We start from the raw sequence: 19,546 nt of genomic DNA, 5'->3' as shown, positions 1-19,546 counted from the left end.
ACGATGAATTCTCATGATTGGATCTATGATGTGAATGTTTTGTGTAGTTCTTCTGGCCTTGTAACTGACATCTGGTCTATGACACAAGCATAATCCTTATATAACTAATAATACTGTATCCTGGGATAACATTAGCATGTATAAATCAACGTGGTATATTTCAGACAAGGTGAAATATGTGATGTTACAGTGGCTTGGAGTCATTTGACACAGAGAGTTTGCAGAACATCCTCCTTCGCATTTCTGCAGTACAAGCAAAGAGATTTTATTTTAAATGTAACTTTTAAATTTCGTTATATGTATGTCGAGGCTCTATTGCAGACAATTTTTGTTGTTTTCATTTATCTTAACTCTTATTAAATGTACAAGAAATGCAGCAAATGTTTTGGACACAACTTTTGGTTCCAGTGGAATGACAATGTACACTGGGAATGATAGAAATAATAACATATGTATGTTAATACTGGGAATGATAGAAATAATAACACATGTATGTTAATACTGGGAATGATAGAAATAATAACACATGTATGTTAATACTGGGAATGATAGAAATAATAACATATGTATGTTAATACTGGGAAGGATAGATATAATAACATGTATTTTAATACTGGGAAGGATAGATATAATAACATATGTATGTTAATACTGGGAATGATAGAAATAATAACATATGTATGTTAATACTGGGAATGATAGAAATAATAACATATGTATGTTAATACTGGGAATGATAGAAATAATAATATATGTATGTTAATACTGGGAATGATAGAAATAATAACATGTATGTTAATACTGGGAATGATAGAAATAATAACATATGTATGTTAATACTGGGAAGGATAGATATAATAACATGTATGTTAATACTGGGAAGGATAGATATAATAACATATGTATGTTAATACTGGGAATGATAGAAATAATAACATATGTATGTTAATACTGGGAAATGATAGATATAATAATATGTATGTTAATACTGGGAATGATAGAAATAATAACATGTATGTTAATACTGGGAATGATAGAAATAATAACATATGTATGTTAATACTGGGAATGATAGATATAATAATATATGTATGTTAATACTGGGAATGATAGAAATAATAACATGTATGTTAATACTGGGAATGATAGATATAATAATATATGTATGTTAATACTGGGAATGATAGAAATAATTACATGTATGTTAATACTGGGAATGATAGATATAATAATATATGTATGTTAATACTGGGAATGATAGAAATAAAATATATAATTAATACTGGGAAGGATAGATATAATAACACACATGTTAATGTTAATACTGGGAAGGATAGATATAATAATATATGTATGTTAATACTGGGAATGATAGATATAATAACATGTATGTTAATACTGGGAAGGATAGATATAATAATATATGTATTTTAATACTGGGAATGATAGAAATAATTACATGTATGTTAATACTGGGAATGATAGAAATAATAATATATGTATGTTAATTCCTCATGATGCTACAAATTGTAAATGAAAAGGTTTCAGCAGTTCAGATTATTGTTATCCTGTGGAGAATTAAAACGTTACAAATTTACATATGGCTAATGACTGGGTATTAGTCAATCACACTTATTTTATCCTTTCTATCCACAATTTTGCATTCTAAGTGATGTGATCATGTGATCAGATAACTTTGTACCAGTATTTAGTTTGAGCACCCGAACTGTATTTACATGTCAGTTACTTAGAGCATGAGTACTCTATTTAAATGTCCAGTAGCAACCATGAATATATTTTTAGAATAGCTGTAGACCTTTCATGTGCCTTGCTCAAGCAGTGTTTGCATTATTACCAGTATGTAGCTTCATCAGCTCACCTGAACAGTTTCACAAACAAACTTCATGAAAACATTACAAGTTACTTTTGAGAAAGTAATATTTTTGGTGGATAAATATGTTGATTAAACTTCAAATGTTTTATCCCTATAGCAATAAGAAGAGAGAGGAAGTTTATGTATCTGTAGGTGATGTACATATATTTAAATTCAGATGTTCAGGTGAGCTGCCATGTTGGCAGGTGCTTTTAACATTGTTGCTTTCTCCACGTTTGGCCAGTGTTGCATGTGTTGTCAATGTGCACTATAGAACAAAATACTCATATATAGCACACATTCCTAAATGCAGAGTTATTATTATTATTATTATCTTTAGGGGCAGGGCTGGGTTTTGTTAGGTAAATGTATCATGGATGAAGAATTGTTTAATTAGTCATGCCTTCAATATACTTATGGAAACGAATAAGGGAACACATGAAAGTACAAGAGTTCCTTTATTCTTTTCCAGATTTCTTCACAAGGTATGTATTGCAATGTGAGTGAAATTCTGGAAATAAATAAAGGAACACTTGTACTTTCATGTGTTCCCTTATTTGTTTCTATGAGTATATATCTGATGACAGTGACAATATTTTTCTTAAGATAATAACTTGGCAGTACTCTACATCTTGTAGAATAATAATTTTATGGATATGCAACTTCTTTATTCTGTGAAATCCAACGTTTCGACATAGATCCTTATGTCGTTGTCATCACTTGCTTGATAATGACATTAGAATCTATGTCGAAACATTGCCTTTCACAGAATAAAGAAGTTGTATATCCATAAAATGATCATCATTGTTCATCACCTCACCTTGATGTCCATCAAAGACGTCTAGATCTTGTGTCTGAACATCTCAAAGAGATCTCATGACCTCCCAGGCCTTCCATTTCCTCTGTAACCATGCAATTATTATGGTAACCAATTACTATGGCAACAAAGGTAACTGTATTAATCAAGGTACACAATATTATCCTATTGGTCAGCTGTAGCAGCTGATGGCATTTTCCTGTCATTGTGTGGCCTCTATTGCTGAGCACCGTCACTGATATGGGTAGACTCTTGTAACGTATCCACTTGTAAAACTAATCACAAGGGAAAAGCATGGAAAGAACTTGAAGTGAACATTCAGTAATTGAACGCTAGAAGTGTTTGTCATAGCTTAATAACCTGGGCCCACTGGCCCACGCTATGATAATCGATAATCGTAACTCCTGTCCTCTCACATAGATGTAAGACTGCCTTATCACTAAGAATGCTTTGCCCATGTTGGTCATGAAGCAGAAGATGGAGGATGAGCTTTATACCCAGTCATCTTAGGTGCTGCAACTTGCTCTGCAGACTTATGTCCCTTTGTGCAACCAGGAACTGCTGATCATTGTACCAATCCAGTTACCTGTCAGTTCATTCCTGTGGGTTTCACCAAAGTGCATATCATCAGACTCCATCACGTGTGGCTTTCCTCCCCTATCCAGCAAGCTCCTCACTACTGTTATAACCATCTCAAAGTGACCACAAATGTTAGTTTGTTAATGTTGAAGTTTGTTACACGCATTTTAACTAAAATGAACATCAATTGTACACTACCAAAAATCAGTTTGTTATACGAGTCAGTTCGCTATAAGAATGTTTGTTATAGATGTGTATTTGTGTTTTTGGGTTTTGTTGGGTTTTTTTTCTCGCTTTTTGGTTACATTTCCATCCATTTCAGAACAACAATACATACATGAGCAAATAGATGTACACAAGATTATGTTCGTTATAAATGTTGTGTCCTGTTGAAAGTTTGATTAGTTAAATGCTTGAGTATGTTAACAATTGATTAACGCAATGTACATGCTTCTTTCAACAAATGTTGTATGTTGGTGTGCAGACATTTTAATTTGCCTGTAGCTAAGCCTGTATTATGGTATGTTGAAGTGTGGTGAGACAGTTGTTCCAGTCAGACTTCTTCACATTGACAAGTCAGATTTGTTTCTATATCATTGTGAACTGGGTTTCAATAAGCGTTTGATATTTTGCTGTTTTAAGTAAAATTCTGTTTTAATTAACATGTCATCAAAACTCCATATTTGCTGGATACTAAGTCTTTTTGTTGAGATTTTGTTGAAAGCTTTGATGTACCTTTGTTCAATTTGTGTTATAATGGGACCAAAGTGGCTAAAATAGGTAGAAAAGTAGGAAGTTGATCTTCGAACTCACAGTGCTGTGTCTACTGCACCACATAACTCCAGTTTATTGTTACCTCTAAAACCAACTCCAGCCACACAATCAACTAATGGCAACCTTGCGCTTCACACTAGTGTCACAGCTCTTAACCAGTGACCTTGAACATTTCTTAAGGTAAATCTGACCTGTCTTTGAAACCAGTAAATGTTGATTTGCCTAAATGTGTACCTGGACAGTATGCGAAATAAATTCTGATTTTCTTTAGATTTATTAAGAAACAGATAATAATAAATAATAACTTTAGATTTATATAGTGCTGGTATCCAGTGATCACTGCTCAAAAGCACTCCTTGGGAGTTCTACATTGACTGGAGTCTTTTCTAACACATCTGTGGTGAACACATGTCTTGAGATGTTTCTGGAAAGTGGCAACATGTTGAATGTTTCTGATGTCAGTGGGGAGACTGTTCCACAGATTAGGTGCAGCTGCTGCAAAGGACCAGTATCCAAACGATGCGTTGTGAGATGCTGGCACACAGAGCAGATTCTGATCCCCCAAACGAAGAGTTCTTGCTGGTGTGTAACTGGTTATGAGGCTTTCGTAATACTGTGGTGCAAGACCATGCTTTGACATGAGACGCATCGAATGACAATTGTGTTACTGATGACAATTGTTGTACTTGTGCTGTTTTGGCTATGTGATCATGAAGGTGTGATCCAAATAAAGGGGTCAGCCAGTGAAAGAATAGGCTGATAGTGTTTGAAGATGGGTCCATGTCTTGTCAATACAGTGCACAACGCTCTCCATGTATCTGTGCATGCCTGCTTCCCCCATTCTGTTTGTAGTTTTGTTTAGTTACCAGTGTCTTCTTTCAAACATTTAGCCAGAGGCCTTTTTATGTACTTAACTGGCCAGTGTTGCTTTTTTAATATTGTATGTAAGTTGAAGTAAAAGCGTTACTTTCACTGATATCATCATATTATATGATAGTGTCTTTGAATACAATGGTGTTATCAAGAGAATCCACAAATTAGTTCAGTGTTTTTATTGGTTTCATTAATATTAAGAAAATAAATAGATTATTTGGGTAATCTGAACATTTCTTTGAGTGATCTAACAAAGCAAATAGTTACTTCGTGAACAAATATCTATTTTGTCAGGTCACATAATGAGACAGATAGCATCTATTTGGATTTCATTTTTTATTTTAGCCATTTTCTAAAATGTCCAAATTAATGACACAAAGGAAGTAGTTCTTTTGAACTTTTACTTGAACATAATTTGAACATCTTGTTTTGAAAAACAGTAGCATAAAAACTTCATACAATCCTTTCCGAATGTTTTTACAAACTTCAAAGCCTTGTTTGATGTGTTTGTTTACAAATGGAAACTATATCCACTGGTTCTGTGTTGTAGTTCATTGTCTTGCACAGGAATGGTAAACTGGGAGGCATCCATAGCACGTTAGGATATGTTTCAAGTGTTTTTTCTGTATGGTATTGTTTCAGTGTTAACCGTTTTGTCTGCACTGCTGTGATATTTATGTCAGACTGCATCTAATTATTTGCTCACGTAGTCAGTTCCCTTCGTTGTTGTCAACTGTGGTTGCTCAGCCTGTATATGATATATTCTACCTATCAGTATATCAAATGTACCCAGTATGATTTGCAGAATTCAGTAAACTAACAGCCTAGTGTGTATTATGATCAAAGGGAGATAATCAACTCACTGTGAACTTTTTCTAAATTCATCATAAACTTTTACCTTTTAGAAATTTGTCATTATTAGGAAAGGCAATGACCTAGAATAATTAAAATTAAATTCTCTTTGTTTAAAAAACTAGAAATTCATCATCAATACTTCATGGGTTTGTATTCCTCTTGTGAATATGTACAAGAAGCAGTGCTGTTAGTGTAATGTAATCTGAGCACTCCATGTTTATTTGCTTGCTGGAACCAGTCTGTGGCTTGATTCCTACACTGGAAATGTACAAATGTCTGTACAAACACTAGAAATATTTATGCTGCTGTAATTACAGCATGTATTCAATCTAGCAATAACTGATTATTGTAAATAACAATGTCCAGGTTTTACACAAAACATGAACTGGTCGCAACTCGGGGGAATCTGTTGGTGATCCAATGCATGCACTTGTCACTCTCGTGTAAATATTACTGACCCACTAATCACTCTTTCAGAAAGCATTTACAAGCGTTTCCAATCAGAATGTTAAAACATGATTTGGGGAGACCATTGCTGCAGAAAGTACAGATGTTAACAGGATCAAGAAGTCACTAGTTCTTCATTTGTATTGGAACAGTTATTGTCTAATGACAAATCATATAAGTCAGGTAGGATTGAACTAGACTGTAACACAACAAAATGTCAATGTTATTTGTTTTGTTTGATACAAATATGTAATTACTGTGAAGATTTCAGTTTGTATGGATGTTTTGGTGTACAGAGGTACTGGTGTTAACTCAAACATAATGTGATATGATCTATCAGCAATAGTACTATGTACTCTCATGTTATGTGTTTCAGACATACTCCTCATATTAACCTATACATGTTTCATGTTGACCATTAAACTGTATATTAACATCAAAATGTAGTTGTTTGTGGTTGGAGCGAGATTACCGGACTGAACGGACGATCAGGTACTCACAATGTGTACCCTGGATTCCAGTCTAAGTGATAATACCTTAGTGTGTGGTTCAGTAAAGTCGGTAACTATTACTCAGCTGAAGACCGTTGCTGAATCAAAATTAATCGAAAGACAACTATGGTAAATAAGTCAGAAACATAAACAATGAATAACCATGTCTCTGTTGAACTTTTAATCAACATCAATCATGCTTCATATACTTTCTTTCTTATTGACTGACGGTCTTGTGGAAACATTAAAGAGTTTGGCATTAAATAACAAATAAAACAGTAACTATTACTGTGGTACCTGACATTTATAGGCTAGTTCAACCAATGTTGTTTTTCAAAGTTGGATCATAAATAAAATACATGGTTCCATAGCTCCACTATGGGTTGAGTGAGCATTGCGTAACGCCGCATCAGCAATTTTGCATGTATTCACGACTGCACCACAGAACATCATTATCAGCAGACATTAGATGGGATCATGTTGATATCAAGCCATTTCATCACTTTCTATTTTTCTGTTTCTATGATTCTTTTTCAGAAATGCAAGCTGGGACATTTAGTTACAGGCAACACCCATCTATTGCCAAAGATAGCATACTTATGTGATCTCTTTAGTTCCAAACCCATGGGGATTAAATTTAAGTATATCGTCCCTAGCAACTGTTGCTGGTAAGGGGCAACTAAACATATTGGTGCCTTGGGTGATTGCATGCCATTATATCCTGAATGTACTGCTCCTGATGGCATTCAACTAATTGTCATGTGAAGACTTCATTATACAAACCGCATCAAAGTAAGGAGTTCAAACAACAAACCAACATCACCTCCAAACTTTAAAACAGTTTCAATCTGTCATACAATATGAAAAAAAGACACTTTTGTAACAAAACTTGTTTAATGTCACTTGTCTTGACTTTCAAAGTAAATTTGGTTGTTAATTTGCAACCAAACAAGATGGAAAATAGTTATCATTGTAGACAGTTGCTAGAAACTGAGATAATTTGTTAATGGTTGGTGATATATTCACAAAGCATGTTTTGTACAACCATCTCAACATCATATGTTTTGGAATATGCATTTAACATCAGCAATCTGTTTTTCCATTCATTTACAAAAGCAGCAACTGCTCACCACCTCAAGAACAGCAGCACTGAAATATAGATGCAGCACTTTGGTACAGTTGTTCCATCTTGCAAACCCTTTTCAATGACATGAAACCTTGGAAAAAAGTACACCTACAACTAATATCTATCACTTTTTAGTGCCCTTTGCACTTGAGTCTTTTTTGTCAGCATCTTTCGTCTTATCTTTATCTTCCTTATCTTTATCCTCCTTCTTCTCTTTCTTCTCCTTGGGGTCCTTTCCTTCATTCTTCTCTGCATCACGGTTCTGGATCTTGTTATTGATGAGATTGTGGAGTGCAATAATGGAACGTATCAAAGATGCCAAGTAGACAACCAACATCTGATCATTGGTCTTAACATACATGGATTTGACAAATTCTTGCAGGTTCACATCAGGAAGAAGGTTGAAGATATCTTGAAGCTGGTAAATGATTTGATGGTTAATGGGGAGTTGCCCAGATGTCACCTTTTCCAGATATGAGCTTATATCATTGATGTGTGAATGGAGGCCCTTCAGTCCCATCAACTGACTGGTGATCCTTTGAGACAGTGTGCCCACAGTTGTGTCCTTAATGTCCCTGCAATCATTAAATAAACCCCTGTACCTACTGACTGGACAGCAGTATAGGCACACCCTGAAGATATACCAGTTACACTGCAGCACAATTCTAACATTGTAACACCAGAAGACTGGGTCACAATATTTGTTTAACAACTGTTAACATCTTTAACAAATAATCTTACGCACACATTTGTATTGCAGTACCATTGTACAGCTCAATATCCAGTCCTGCATGGTAACCAACCTGAGCAAATGTTCAACTCCCACTTCCTCTGCCTCTTCTGCACCAATTTCACTGGGTACATGATCGAATGTTTTTGAGGTGGGGGTTCCATCCTGAAACAGACAAATCAATAAGAGACGATGATATACAAGCATTCTCTTACCATATCATGTTGTACCATGGACCACTGTGCATAATGTTGGTTTGTTGTTTAACACCACATTCAGCAATATTCCAGCTATATGGTGGCAGTCTGTAAATAATCGAGCCTGGACCAGACAATCCAGTGATCAGCAGCATGAGCATCGATCTATGCAATTGGGATACGATGACATGTGTCCACCATGTCAGTGAGCCTGACCATCCGATCCCGTTAGTTGCCTCTTACAACAAGCATGGTTACTGAAGACCAATTCTAACCCAGGTCTTCATGGGGTGTGCTTAATGTGATCATGCTGATCTGTAATTATCTCACCAGAATTTTACATATGGACATGAATATGACATTCCTTAAATGTCAAATGAAATCTTTTGACATAAAATGTCTGGACAATACTGAACTGAGAGAACAGAGAAGAGATATTATGAGCAGTTATTGATGAGAAAATGACAACAGTACTGTATCCTGCATTGTGAACAGTAACTTACATCATGCACTTCTTCCACTGACACATAAGCTTCAGTAGGCAGTCCCAAGTCCTTTGGCTTTGCATCAATTACCACCAACACCTGAAGTCAAGGATTTACGATTGATACATTTGAATCAGTTCTTGAAAACAAATAAGCAGTTTTGTTTTATAGTGAGTGAGTGAGTTTAGTTTTACGCCACGCACTCAGCAATATTCCAGCTATATGTCGGCGGTCTGTAAATAATCGAGTCTGGACCAGACAATCCAGTGATCAACAGCATAAGCTTCGATCTGCACAATTGGGAACCGATGACATGTGTCAACCAAGTCAGCGAGCCAGACCACCTGATCCACCTCTTACGACAGTTTTGTTTCATAAACCATTGTAAAATATATTAAAGCTGGGAAAATAGTAAGTACACATTCAGTAGCCTCCATAAATCTAATCCAATGTCCAGTGTGTTCATTTTGATGAGCTTGGTGAGCCGAAGTGAGCAGAAAATCATATGTTTTAGTGTCAGACTGAACCATGACAATAGAGCTGTGACAATGTCTAATTGACACGAATAAACCAAATAAAGTGACACTTAAATTTTTGGCTTTATTTAGAAACTTCACTTAAATCAGTTCCATTCAATAATATGATTTGATCAATCAGAGGAAAATGACAGTAAGATGTTTGTTGTTCATCACCATAATCATTGATACATGGTGGTGGTACATAAATAATCAAATCTGGATCAGAGTACATCATATAATGTCGAACATCACACGTTGTTGGAATACTGTGATATGCCAGGTTACTGGGTCTGTCAACCAAATTAATTTAGCAGCCCCTTACAGAATCATGACATTACTTACTGAGTTGGGGTTGTATCTTCTCACAAGTTCATTGATTGCCACATCATTGGGGTGAAGTTTGGGGCCAGTATGATACCATCCCACAATCTTCTCACGGGCTGTTGGAACAAAAAGCTACATATAGAAAACAATAGCATATGAAACATGCACAATATGCTTGATAAGAAAATTGAAGCAGACTCCATAGAAAAGTATGCCCGTGATGCAGCCTTATGCAACACATCAAGCTTATTTTCTATTTCTCGAAAAGGCAGCCTGTACCTTGTTTTCTGTCTGAAAAATCCTGCTTAGTTTACGTTGAAAACTGTTTAAATTTTAAATGCAAGCCATTTTACTTGTAAAGTAAACATTTCATCAATGAACATTTTGATAATGTGATATTGATGACGGCCTAAAAAATTATGCTTAAATTGACAGCTTTCAATGTCAATACTCCTTTCTGTTAACCATGCAAATATATTACCATTGACTTTCTTGAACATTCCATACATATTCTCCAAGTAGTCATGGTCAAGGAACCACACATTCCTGTCCTTGTCATCTTCATCAAATGGAACTGAAAGAGAAGTTATCATCACATATAACATGTATAAGCTATAAAAAAATGATGCCATGATAGTCTATTCCAAATTCTACTAAACTCAATTCATGTAAATTTCTCCTTGTTAATCATTCTTAGGATGTGTAGATACAAATCAATGTTTGGTTTTCTCGCTAAAGAGATTAGTTGACAATACTTTACCACAAGCCCACATGTGCTGTCTTAAATAATCAGCGCATGTTGCAGTGGCGATTAGCATCCTGGACTGACACTTTGATGCACATGGGCAGTTGAGACCTCATAATAATTGTATGAACTTTCATCAAATTATATAGGGAAAAGATGTAACCCACTCTAACTAACAACTACTCCTAAGGACCAAAAAGGGTTGTGCCTGGTAAAAAGCAGTCTTTACATCATACTCAATCAAAACATTACAATTAACTGATCTGTCATGCTTGATAAAGATACAATATATAGAATGTCAACAATATAATATGTCTGCCACCTATGACATGCCAACAGTTAAATGTAATTCATCTGTAAAGTATGCTTATCTGGGACACCTGCACTTTATGGGTCCCACCACCTTCATACTTACCTGATACCTAACCCTCGCTAGAGTAAACAAAAAATGGTGTAAACTTCTGGGGACTTGTAAAGTGTACACCATATGCTCAGCAGCTGTATTCTTTCATTTGTTTACCCCTTGCAGCCAGCTGACTGGTACACAACACTACCACAAGCCAGTGACACCAACATGCTTTGTTTTGTAAGTTTAGGACTCCTTCTCTTTGTAAGGAACACAAAACACCAAGTCCTTTTCATGCTCTCCATAAAAAAGCCTTTGAGAACCAAGTTTAAAGTATCGAACAAAATCCGTATATATATGGTAGAGTCTTCCCATAATCATGATAATCATTATTAGTTAATAGTATTTATGACAATGAATGATTCACATACGCTTTGGGACAAAACCATCAATACGCATCATTTCACGTTGGACCTTCACGTTACAACGTTTCAGGAGGGCAAAACAATTAGCGTGGTCTTTACATACCTGCAAAGCTGTTTGATATGTCAAGAATTCCTTGTCTGTTGGCTCCAAGCAAGACACCGACAACGCGTTTGACGTTGCCGACTTTGCCCATACGATTAAAATGGTCCACGACGCTCAATAGGACAAGTGGATGAACGACCACTTTACTTATTTGTTTGCTTGGTTCCGTAACAGGCATTCTGTCTGTCTTGATTTGACTAAAGATGATTAAGATAAGCTTATATTTCTCAAACACCTATTAACGAAAATGCTTTCAATTTTCCTGAATCATGTCGGCATGGACTTCCGCCGGAAAACGGAAGCGGATATTTGATAGATCACTACACGGAAACTTTGATCAGTTTGAAAAAGCAAGAACAGTTTTTATCATATCGTCGAAACGGCTCTGGAAATAAATGAATGTACATGTGTTTATAATTACTAACTTTTGCTTTGCTTGCATGTACATAAATGGAAGGTATACGTTAGAACTATTTTCTGCGCGTATGTTCATGGTCACAAAAGTGATAAGGCGTTTTTGTTTACAGGTGCTTGGCAATGCATTGGAAGATGGTGGAGTAGCTAATGGGGTTGTAAATTATGCAGAAGTCAGTCTCACCTGAGAGAGTTCCGCGAGAAGCGCTTCACGAGCAGCATGAGCGACTTACCACGAAACACATTCAGACACTGTCGTTCGTACAGGACATTGTTAATGAGAACAAACAGCTCAAGGCCCGAGTGGATCAGCTTGAGGTGGTCTACTTTAACGAAAACTGTATTTAATATGATTATTGTTATGTCCGTAAATGTTGATATCGTTTTTTAATATGCAATTTCTCGAGCTTGACAGTATTGATAAGGTTAGATTGAATAACATCGAAGCGAATAAAAATAATAGCCCAAGCAACAGTATTGATGATGATGATGATAATAATAATCCATGCACAATCAAACTTTAAGCACTTCGACATTATCACCCTGGTCAATGTACTCACTATTCATTCTCAGCTGATGAGGGTGTATACAACATCAGTTGCCTGTGAGGTTCTAGAAATTTATCTGTCACATTAACAGATATGTCCTGTTACTGTTAGAAGCATCTAGTGTACCATAATAAGCATATGCTAGGGATGATGAGAAAATGACAGTAAAATATTTTTCAATTCTTGCTTAATGTCTCAACAGTATATTACAAAATCTTATGTGACATTGTTTGTGAAAGTATGGTATGTTTTCGTAAAATGTAGCTTTATCATTAGGGCATATTTTGTTTGGTCCAGTTTGATACTGCTTTCACATGGTGACATTTTTTTATACATTAATGTTTTAGATACAAACCATTTCCCTTTATATTTACTTTATGATCAAGGTGATTGTGATATGTATTTATGTCATCCTCCACAAACTTGTTACACAGGGAATCCACAAAGAGTATGAATTGCTGGAGAAGATGGAGGATGACCATCAGGATCGTATCAAGCAGATCCAGGAGCAGTACATTAACAGAGCAGACGAAATAAATGCCATGCTGGCAGAAAAACATAAAACAGAGGTTTGCCCTTAGAATATGATTATATATCACAGTTATAACAGTTAGAACATGGGTCATTTTCAGGGATTTAAACTGGTCCAGAAAGGGCTAGGTGTCATGCCCCGGTTGATTATACTACTTTGTTAAAAATATTGAAACTTATAGATATCAATTTCATTATTTCTGGTTAGAATAGGTCTCCAGACATGTATGATTGTGGAAGTTTACAGAATGGATAGAGTGGTCTGGCTTGGTCAGGACGTAAATATACCTCCAACACCATGGAAATATGCTCATGCTATCAGCTTCTGGATTGTGTGGTCCAGATTTCATTGTTTAATGCTATTAGCATGATCTATTGTGGGCTTTTGTTTTGAGTGACTTGATTTTGAGATTCTATAGAAAGGAGAGTCTGGCGCAAATAATGTTCTCTCTTTACATATGTATGTTGGAACCATGATGGATGCATTGGCGCCAATATGCATCTGTTTCTTTCTTATATTGTTAACAACATACCTATCTTATACAGATTCTACAGCTGGTGGATGAGAAAGTTGAAATTGAAAAGAATGCTTACCAAGAAATTACTACAGTGAGTTGCTTAAATACAAAAAAAGTAACAATGATATATAAAGTACATAGAGGAATCTCATTTTCAAGAGTATCAGACTGTTTTTGTTTGCTGTGTCAAGTTGCATGCTTGAACATGCCAGAAATCTATGAGCCCTGTTGGTCCCAAATGCATTCTGTGATACTGATAGCAAAACCGCATTGGGATTCCCCTCCCCTTATAGTAATGTATTCTCTGATGATATTCCTAATTGGGATTCCCTTCCTCTGATAGTAATGCATTTTGTCATAGTACCGTTACATACCTCATTGGTATTCCACTCACCTGAAAGTTATACGTTCTGTGATGATATACCTCATGGGGATTCAGGAAATAATCTGTTGTTATCATTAAATGCACATTTTATCTGCTTAGCCGCTCCACTAGTAACCATGCTGAGAGCTAACATATAGATGTTCAGTGTTTACTAAGTGTGTCCAGGGGCTCCTTTCACCAAGCAAACTTTACTAAGGTTATCCTTAACTCCAATTCTTTAACACTGCACTAAGGTTACCTTAGTGACTTACGATCACCTTAGTGCTTTGTAAAAGGAGGCCCTAGCTGATTGTGTGTCATCCCATTGAGTATGGCTCATTGCCCAACCACTGCTTGTTTACTGTGACAGACAGGGATTACACCGCCGCTTGTAGAAGGACATTGACTGGATCCATGTTATCCTGATTATCTGTTGCAGCTGAAGGCTGACATTGAGGTCCTACAACAGACCAACAGACAGCTCCTGGAGCAGCTGGGGCCTCTCACTGACCTCCAGGACGAAAACAAGGTGGGAATACAGTCATAGTTATGAATATAATGTTAAACCCAGTATTCAAGTAACCAGACGTGCATATTAGGATACTATCTGTGATTAGGAATGACTTATTATGACCACGGTCATGGTTTCACGGTCTGTTTTAACTGTTCCAGTGTTTTGTATTGACATTCTTGTTTGACAAAGTAGATTTGAATTTTTCTTATCCCATTCATGATCATTTATCAATCATTGATTGCTTTTTAAACCAGTGATCAACTCTGAAATTATTACCAATATAATATTTATTTGATAGGTTAAAACAGATATATAGACTGTTCTTTTTCCCACATGTTACAATGTTTGAAACCTTTGTCAACCTCCATCCTGGTACTGCTGGACTGTTAGTGAAGTTATAATAACACCCAACTCACTCAGACAATGAGGAAATACTGCTTCACTCATTAAAATATCAGTTATTTCACTGAACAAATACCTGTTATGTAACAAACTTATCCAATTCAGTCTTTATATATCTTCAGTCTCTAAAAAAAGATCTGGAAAATGCGAAGAATGAAAATGAAAATTTGAAGTCCGAATACACCAAGTTGGAAGAGACGTCTGACAGCAAGGTTGATGTACACCACCTCCAGGGACTAAAAGTTCAGAATGAGGCTCTCCAGCAACATGTCAATGAACTGGAGCAGAAGAAGCATGAAATGGAACACAGGATCTCTCGATTGGAGGCCGAGGTGGTTGAGAAGTCACAGGATGCGGACAAAGTCAAACTCATCGATAACCTTCGCCTCAAGCTTGAGAAACTACATAAAGAAAAGACCGACCACTTGACAAGGCTGACTGGTCATGAAGCTGAGATTCAGGACCTTACAAGGGAAAATGAACAGCTGAAGGGTTCGCTTATCCAGCTTGAAAAGGAGAAAGAAAAGCTTGTTTTGGAATTCCGGAATTTATTTTATGAACTCCAGTCACTGAAGAAACAGTTGTCACATGACCAGGACAAGAAGACATTCAGGGACTTTGTGATGGTGAAAAGAGAAGTGAATATGTTAAGAGAGGAAAATGCTGTTCTGAAACAGAAAAATAAATTGACGGTAGAGAAGCTGCCGTTCCTGAAGCCTGACCGACCACCCTCTGGCACCAAGGGCACAGAAGCCAGGGACATTAACAAGAAGCGTCAGTTAGCATTGCCGTCATCTGGGCATGCTTAATAGAAGTAAGTCACCATCATGAAGGCTGACGGGCCACCCTTGGGCATTGATGGGCATAATCTAGGGACACTAACAAGAGGTGTCATTAACTGTTTCCGTCATCTGGGCATGCTTGATAGCAGTTAGATTCCCTTCCTGGAGGCTGACAGACTATCTTCCACACCAAGGTGTGAGAATCCAGGGGCTCTTTACAAAAGGCATCAGTTAGCATTGCTGTCATTAGGGCATGCTTGATAGAAGTTAGATTCCCTTCCTGGAGGCTGACAGCATGCTTGATAGAAGTTGATGTAAGTGTATTTGGGGCTTCTGTCAGTGCTATGAATTTCAGTGTATGAATTTCTTATGTATTTCTGGAAGCAGTTTATGACGTCTTGATTTGAAACCTGTTCTCAAAGTACTATACTTGTCTAGACATTTTAAGAGATGATATTTTGTACATGAAATTGGTTTAAAACAAATTCTGCTTTCTAACTTCAGTTTTAGCCTGAAAATTGTATTCAGATGTAAGATATATTATATGTGCTGCCTTACCTAGGCTACCTACCTACCTGTTTGTATGTGGCCTTAACATGGAGAATATTAGTGATGCTTGAGATTAGCTACCTACCTACCTGTTTTCATGTGGTCTTAACATGGAGAATATTAGTGATAGTTGAGGTTAGCTAGCTACCGACCTACCTCGTTTTATATGGTTTTAGCATGAAGAATATTAGGGATAGTTGAGGTTAGCTACCTACCTACCTGTTTTATGTGACCATAACATGATGAATTCTTATGTCAGTTGAAGTTATCTGAGTCAACAAATTAACAATTACCCACATCAAAGCATTGCCCTGACTCTACAAGCATTCTTGACCAACTTCTAAACCAATATAATCTCTAAAGTTCTGACATGGGACTAAAAATTTGAAAGACAGTCCCCAGTTTCTTATGTAAATTACAGATTGTTTACAGCGGTCACTATGGTGAAGAAGGACAATATAATTTCTTTGTAGTTACACCAATGTGTGAGTTTGTTCTTCACCTCCCAGTTAATAAGCATCCCCAATACCAATCTGCTAAGTGCCTGGAGTGCATGTTAGGGTTTATACCAATCTTCTAAGTGCCTGGAGTGCATGTTAGGGTTTATACCAATCTTCTAAGTGCCTGGAGTGCATGTTAGGGTTTATACCAATCTTCTAAGTGCCTGGAGTGCATGTTAGGGTTTATACCAATCTTCTAAGTGCCTGGAGTGCATGTTAGGGTTTATACCAATCTTCTAAGTGCCTGGAGTGCATGTTAGGGTTTATACCAATCTTCTAAGTGCCTGGAGTGCATGTTAGGGTTTATACCAATCTTCTAAGTGCCTGGAGTGCATGTTAGGGTTTATACCAATCTTCTAAGTGCCTGGAGTGCATGTTAGGGTTTATACCAATCTTCTAAGTGCCTGGAGTGCATGTTAGGGTTTATACCAATCTTCTAAGTGCCTGGAGTGCATGTCAGGGTTTATACCAATCTTCTAAGTGCCTGGAGTGCATGTTAGGGTTTATACCAATCTTCTAAGTGCCTGGAGTGCATGTCAGGGTTTATACCAATCTTCTAAGTGCCTGGAGTGCATGTTAGGGTTTATACCAATCTTCTAAGTGCCTGGAGTGCATGTTAGGGTTTATATGGTTAATGAACATGAATACTTAGGTTTAACTGGTCAACGTTTGTTATTTCTCATTTATCATTTTGGTTTGGTCAAAAGCTGACCACATAGTGCACTTACCATGTTTAATGTGTCATGATTTACAGAGGATGGGGGTATTTTGCGTTTGGTCAAAGCCCGGTTCGACCACATAGTGCATTTCTGGTGTTCCAATAGTGCTAAAAGCGGCGTAAAACTAAACTCAGTCAGTCATGATTTACAAAGTTTGATAACATGTTCACAGGAAAAGAAATGTTTTTGTGAGCTGATTGACCATGTCCGACATGGCAAATTTTCAAATGTCAAACATGGAAACTGTTAATCATATGGATGAGATTGAAAAATGTGACAGAAAATGTTAACCACATGTTGAAGTGACAAACAAAGTGATGATTTTGATGATGTAAATTATTGTTTGATATCCCTTTATGAATTACACCTGTTATTTGTCAGCACATTCCATCCTGTCCAAGATGTCAAAAATATGAAATCTCTATCAAAGATATGTATTTTTATTGACCAGATTTATCATATTTTCAACCCTACAGAAATGTTATATATTTATTATATGTTTATTTCCTACTGTCAGCCGGTCTACGCAAGTATGTCATACATTATTTTACATCATTGAATGGTGTAGTATTTTCATTACAAACGTATTCTGTTACCATGGTTACCATAACACATTTACTGACATGTATCATGTTTGTTATAAAGATGATTTCATTCCACAACTTGTCTTTTTTCTGTTTTGATTTCATGTCACACAGTTGCAGTCACTGTCAAGATATTGCAGCCTCTTGTGGAGACTGTTGGAATTGGTTGCATATGATGGCACCTTAACTGTCTGTCAACCTCTGTGAGTGAGTGAGTTTAGTTTTACACCGTACTCAGCAATATTCCGGCTTTATGGCAGCGGTCTGTTAATAATCGTGTCTGGGCCAGACAATCCAGTGATCAACAACATGAGCACCGAACTACGCAAGTGGGATGCAATGACATGTCAACCAAGCCAGCGAGCCTGACCACCCGATCCTGCCAGTTGCCTCTCACGACAAGCATGGTTACTGAAGACCAATCTAACCTGGATGTTCATGGGGTAATCAGCCTCTGTGATTTGATTGATTGCATGTCAACACACTCTGATAGTTTGGCTCACAATATCAGTCAGTGGTTTGTTTGGTTCAAACTCCATAGCCTTTAGGCAGTATCTTTGTGAAATGGTACTATCTAATCTACAGTTCATTCTGGACTCTATAGATACCTAGAATCAGGAGGAATATGGATGGACAAAGACTAACACAGATGCAAATATATACTACTGGAATAAAGTAACTGTGCATTATTTGATGTTATGCCATTGTTTAATGCAAAACGATAATAACATGATTTGAGGTGTTTTCCTTAATTACTGTTTAACTGTTGACAGGTTAATATCAAAATATGTATGATTTGACATTAGGCATCATGGCACCCACTTGAAGAGATGTGGTGTCAAAAGACCGTTCACAAATTCAGTATCGTGTGTCCACAATTAGCTTGAAGCAGGCTTGACAATGCTGCCACATAGATGACACTTAGATTGAAGAAAGCATGGTGAATGTTGTTCCATGTCCCAAGCATTAGAAGACAGGTCCAGAGAAAGAGCTGGCCAGGGGAGTACCAGAATGTTCTGCTGTCTCAGGAAATCTGTTAAAACACGAGCGACATGTGTGTCAAAAAGCCTGCAAAAGGGGAGTAAGTTCATTGTGCACAAAGTGCAATCTAACCCTGATGGGAAAAGAGATTATATTTTCTCAGTTGATTTCACGACAGTGCGCGTTGATCTAAGGTAGATAATCGATGGACGTCACACTCATCACAGTGACTGCAAATTGGTCTCATGGATCCCCATGCGCGGATCCGGGGGGGGGACCCAAGAGTGTTCCAAATGTACATGTTTTATGCCGAGGATTCCCCCCCTCCCCCACGAAAATCCTGTATCCGCCCCTGGATCCCTGCTATTCAATGAAACTGCCAGCAAATTTCCCCGTGCGTGTACCATATTTCCATTGTTGTTGGTAAAGAAT

The 19,546-nt window shown here is 36.8% G+C and overlaps 2 protein-coding genes across 2 annotated transcripts; one reads left to right on the top strand and one right to left on the bottom strand.

Annotated features, from left to right (window-relative positions):
- Positions 1-6,875: 6,875 nt before the first annotated feature.
- LOC124260297 (26S proteasome non-ATPase regulatory subunit 7-like) lies at positions 6,876-12,004 on the bottom strand. Its single transcript, XM_046694574.1, has 6 exons — positions 11,709-12,004; positions 10,571-10,663; positions 10,108-10,205; positions 9,266-9,346; positions 8,639-8,730; positions 6,876-8,410 (listed from the first exon to the last, which is right to left on the bottom strand). The coding sequence occupies exons 1-6, from the start codon at positions 11,884-11,886 to the stop codon at positions 7,960-7,962; spliced, it is 993 nt and encodes a 330-aa protein (XP_046550530.1). The 5' UTR covers positions 11,887-12,004; the 3' UTR covers positions 6,876-7,959.
- A 107-nt stretch (positions 12,005-12,111) lies between these two features.
- Positions 12,112-16,065, top strand: LOC124260296 (myosin heavy chain, clone 203-like). Its single transcript, XM_046694573.1, has 5 exons — positions 12,112-12,440; positions 13,105-13,239; positions 13,748-13,810; positions 14,523-14,612; positions 15,122-16,065. The coding sequence occupies exons 1-5, from the start codon at positions 12,288-12,290 to the stop codon at positions 15,806-15,808; spliced, it is 1,128 nt and encodes a 375-aa protein (XP_046550529.1). The 5' UTR covers positions 12,112-12,287; the 3' UTR covers positions 15,809-16,065.
- The last annotated feature ends 3,481 nt before the right edge of the window (positions 16,066-19,546 follow it).

This window comes from Haliotis rubra, unplaced genomic scaffold (genome assembly GCF_003918875.1).
Source record: "Haliotis rubra isolate DU_JTF1 unplaced genomic scaffold, ASM391887v1 Scf76, whole genome shotgun sequence".
Lineage (NCBI taxonomy): Eukaryota > Metazoa > Mollusca > Gastropoda > Lepetellida > Haliotidae > Haliotis > Haliotis rubra.
Note: the sequence above shows the minus strand (reverse complement) of the source record. Positions and strands in the feature narration are given on the sequence as shown.

Excerpts from the sequence above, each read along its gene's own strand:
- LOC124260297 (XM_046694574.1), bottom strand. The coding sequence starts at position 11,886 with ATGCCTGTTACGGAACCAAGCAAACAAATAAGTAAAGTGGTCGTTCAT. Across the intron at positions 10,664-11,708 it reads CATATCAAACAGCTTTGCAG|TTCCATTTGATGAAGATGAC; the intron begins GTATGTAAAGAC and ends CTTCTCTTTCAG. Across the intron at positions 8,411-8,638 it reads GGAGTTGAACATTTGCTCAG|GGACATTAAGGACACAACTG; the intron begins GTTGGTTACCAT and ends TAATGATTGCAG.
- LOC124260296 (XM_046694573.1), top strand. The coding sequence starts at position 12,288 with ATGCAGAAGTCAGTCTCACCTGAGAGAGTTCCGCGAGAAGCGCTTCAC. Across the intron at positions 13,240-13,747 it reads CAGAAAAACATAAAACAGAG|ATTCTACAGCTGGTGGATGA; the intron begins GTTTGCCCTTAG and ends TATCTTATACAG. Across the intron at positions 13,811-14,522 it reads CTTACCAAGAAATTACTACA|CTGAAGGCTGACATTGAGGT; the intron begins GTGAGTTGCTTA and ends TATCTGTTGCAG.